We start from the raw sequence: 4,069 nt of genomic DNA, 5'->3' as shown, positions 1-4,069 counted from the left end.
CCAAGACTTTTTATTTTGAGCTATTATGCAGTTGCCTCTACATGCAGAAATATAAATCAGGACAGCTATTCTTTTTTTTTACATAAAATGAAAATGTTATATAGATGCCTGGGGGTTTTTTCTTTTGTTTTTTAATGTGTATATATATTTTTTTATCTATAACTTGTTAAAATCATAATTTCTGGATGATTTTGTGTGAGACCCTCAACTGTTCACCAAAACTGGTTAAGTGGCCTGTGAGTCGAAATGTGGTCTAAGCTCATGGTAGAAGTGATATCTTTTATTAGACCAAGATTTTTGCAAAAAAATTTCTGTAATTGCTCTAAAATATGTAGTTTTCTGGGATCATGATAGTTTTGCGGTAACACTAAGAACAAAGCAGAATGAAGGAAATATTGATACTTGATACAGCAGCTAAGTGTTAAATGTGAATCTGTTCCTTATCCTGTTCCAGAGTTAATCTGGGACTGAAGAAATACCTTAAACCCAGGGGTGTCAAATACTTGGCTTATGGGCCATTGGGAGTGCAGTGAAACAGAATTGGGGGTCCCTGGACCCCAGTAGACATGACTATTGGTGGTAGCTCCCTACTGAACACAACTCTGTATAGCTGTGTGCCATCAGTCCTGGGCAGCTGCACAGAGCTGTGTTTGGGTGATAGCATGGAAGTTTGGCCAGGCAGCAGTGCCAGGGGCATGCAGCGGTGCAGAGCTTTAGTTGGGCAGCAGTGTGGATCTGCGTTGAAGCAGCCACTGCTTTTAGGCATGCCCATGTCTATACTGCTGTATGCCACTGCCCAAGCATGGCTCTGTGCATCTGCCCACCCCAGACTTTGTTCTGCTGCCCAGCCAGAGCTCTGTACTGTCACATGCCCTTGGTTCTTCTCTGACATGTGCCTCTGGCTCTGTGCTGCATGAATACAGCTCTGTAGCCATGCGACCCTGCTTGAATGCAGCTTCACAGATCTGGCCTGAGAGGAGCCTCTGTAGTTTGGATTCGGCCTGGGGTGAGTTTGACACCCTTGCCTTACCCACTCTTCAGAATTGATTAGTCCCCTAATTTTTTTTTTAAGCCCTTCATCTAAAGTAGTTTGATTTTTTTGGTTTGGTTTTGTTTTTTGTTTTGTTTGGGGGTTTTTGGTTCTCAAATACTTAATATACTAGATCAGTCAAAATTGCCTGACATTTCCCTTAAATCATAATATTCTCTTTTGTCCAAAACACTATCAGTGCAACTTGTCAGTTATTTCAGTCTATACTGGGGTAGGCAACTCCTGGCATGGGTGCCTGAGCATGGCACAGAAAGGCATTTTGCTTGGCATGTGCCTCAGGGAGGACAGTGGTGAGGGGGCGGGGCTATGCTGCTGCTGCAAGGATTGCAGCTCCCATGCCATCTGCCCCTGGCATGCTAATATCTTGTAAGTCGAGGTTGTGGGTTTTTTTGGCACTCTGCCCAAAAACGTTGTCAACCCCTGATTCATACCTTTTTGCATCTTCTGAATGCTTATTCCACACATCCCTTTTCTTTTATTGAGTCCTAGTAGTACTTGTAACTCACACTTCCTTCTTGATGTAGAAGTGCAGAAGCTATTACACCTTCCAATTTAGCCCATGATGAAAAATTTCAGACCCCAATGTGACTGCTGTATACCTTCCTGACAGAAGCTGCTTGCTTAAACAGTTTATAAGTTGCTACATTTGAAAATAATCACTTTGTTCTCACAAAATGTTAGGATTATTCTTAATGGCAGGGAGTCAGAAAATATCCACGTTGGCAGGAAGGGATTATAACCTGTTCTAGAGTGACTGTATTCCAAAACCCACCAAAGAAAATTTAATTCTTTATATAGACGTTGAATCCACTAGTTCTTACTGAAATGTGTTCCTTGCCTTCCATCTAATCGGACTTGTATACGTTGGCTGTGTTTGAATCCATGGTTAGGAAGTACTGAATTTACTAAGGACTTGTAGTTTGCATACGCTATTACTGTTTTGCTTGTACCCAGCAGATTTGTCCCTCCAGCCTCTAACCACTCTGTTTGGTTGGATGATTTGGGACTAAGTATACTGTTAATCCAGAACCGAGCCCAGTAATGCAGTTGTCATACCAGCAAAGTCTGTGGTGCTTATTCATATTTTTCCTAGAATACTTATTTAGGGCTTTCAAAGCCAGTACCTGGGCATGAGGGTAATTCTGACTTCATGTACAATAAAATTTAATCTCATTCCAAATTAGTCTGTGGATGACCATCACTTATATTGTAATTCAGCAGTATTAATGGTGAAATTTCAGTCACTAGTTTAAGTTGTTACGCTAACTTGAGATGCTCTGTCCCTAAGGTTTTCTGTTATGCTCTCAGTCCTGATGATGGCACGAATTTCCGGGTAAAGGTGATGGCTGAAGCAAACCATTTCACTGATCTGTCTCAGGTTAGTTATTTTGTTTGAATTCTCAGCATGTTTTTTTTTAAATGGTTGGTTGACTCAACCTGTGTGAATCTGTGAAAGGGTACTGGCCACAGTGTATTTCTTGAATCACAGATTGAGTGGCAAATATGATCCACAAACTTGAAAATTTTGAGGAGTTAAATCCTACTGTTATGGTTATTCTAGAAATGGTAGTCATCTGAAGGGGTGTGGGGGGTGGTGTCTGTTTCATAGTTGGTAGGGTCAGAAGGGACCTGAGGAGATCATCTAGTCTGACCCCCTGCCGTGGCAGGAAAGAGTACTGGGGTCAAACGACCCTGGCCAGATGTTCGTCCAGCCTCCTTTTAAAGACCCCCAGGGTAGGAGCCAGCACCACTTCACTTGGAAGTTGGTTCCAGGTCCTAGCCACGCTGTTGGAATGGCTTAGTAATGCTGGTGGGCAAATGAGAGATGTTATGAATTTTGAAAACAGTCATACCTACATAGGAGGAATAAGTTGAACAGTATCATAGAACTGGAGAATCGTAGAAAAGTAGGACTGGAAGGGGCCTCCAGAGATCATTAGTCCAACCCATTGCCTGAGGCCTTTTGAGTCTCTTTCCTCCAGGGCAGATACCAGCTTACACTTAGTGCAGATGAAGGACATTCTGGGAAGAAACGTTACATGACATAACCCGTGTAGGTCACAACTGCTGACCCATCCTCACTTTGCCTCCTTTGCTTCCTGAAGGACACCTAAGCTGTAGACAAAACAAACAAAACCACACCACAAAATCCTACACACTAAACACCCACACTTGGACTGGTGTACACACTCGCACATAGCACATAATCTCCTGCTCCCTGGCTCTGTCTTACAGGAGACTTCACAGGCAAACTCCTCTGTTTGCTGCCTTCTGTTACCCGTTTCCTCTTCTCTGGGGGCTGGCTTTTTATAACGCTGTCTAGCCTGTCTCTATGCCTCAGTTAGCTAAACCAGCCCCACACAGAGCAAGCCCTGTCAATCAGTCAGTCTGGGGGGCAGGGGGAAACACCACAGAAAAACCACATACCAAGCAGGTAGGCAAACACTCAAGCACCGGTCAGGCATCCAAAGTCACTAGCTCCCAGAAAAACCTTCTCATGGAAGTCCTACTACCGAGCTACTTACCTCAGAGCAACTGCGCTCTGCTTACTGCTCTGCTCATTAGTGTGTAGGAGGCTCCATGCCTGCCAGAGTGAGGATCCTGTACAAACCCAGTTTCTGATTTTGTGCGATCAGCAGCTGCCCTTGTGAATGGGCGGTCCGCAGCTTTGATAAGACAAGGCAGAAGTGACCCAGCTCTAAAACTGCTGCCAGACAAATTGAGTCCCTGGGAAAAGCACCTAAGCCCTCTGGGATTTTTAAGCCTTGTGAGCACGAGTGTCAACTGGTCAGTATCATGACTTCACCAGTCTGGAGAGCAAGGGGAAGTTTCATTGAAGACGGCAATGGGGCCTTGAAGAGCCTTCCCTGCATGGAAAATGAGAAGAAAAAATGCTTTTAAAGACTATGTACAAGAGAGGTGGCAAGATTTAGAAATGATCGGCGTTTTGGGCCTGGTGAGAGCAAAGTTGGATACCTAGACTGTTGATCTAAATGACTGGGAGGATGTTTGGGAGTA

At 44.0% G+C, this 4,069-nt stretch overlaps 1 protein-coding gene across 1 annotated transcript in view; it reads left to right on the top strand.

Annotated features, from left to right (window-relative positions):
• OGT (O-linked N-acetylglucosamine (GlcNAc) transferase) overlaps nt 1–4,069 on the top strand; it is a 34,916-nt gene that overhangs the window by 17,123 nt on the left and 13,724 nt on the right. The window contains exon 13 of the mRNA XM_025205082.1: nt 2,340–2,429. Coding sequence (XP_025060867.1) covers nt 2,340–2,429 — 90 coding nt within the window. The remainder of the gene's footprint in view (nt 1–2,339; nt 2,430–4,069) is intronic.

Source organism: Alligator sinensis, unplaced genomic scaffold (assembly GCF_000455745.1).
Source record: "Alligator sinensis unplaced genomic scaffold, ASM45574v1 scaffold1059_1, whole genome shotgun sequence".
Classification (NCBI taxonomy): Eukaryota; Metazoa; Chordata; order Crocodylia; family Alligatoridae; genus Alligator; species Alligator sinensis.
Note: the sequence above shows the minus strand (reverse complement) of the source record. Positions and strands in the feature narration are given on the sequence as shown.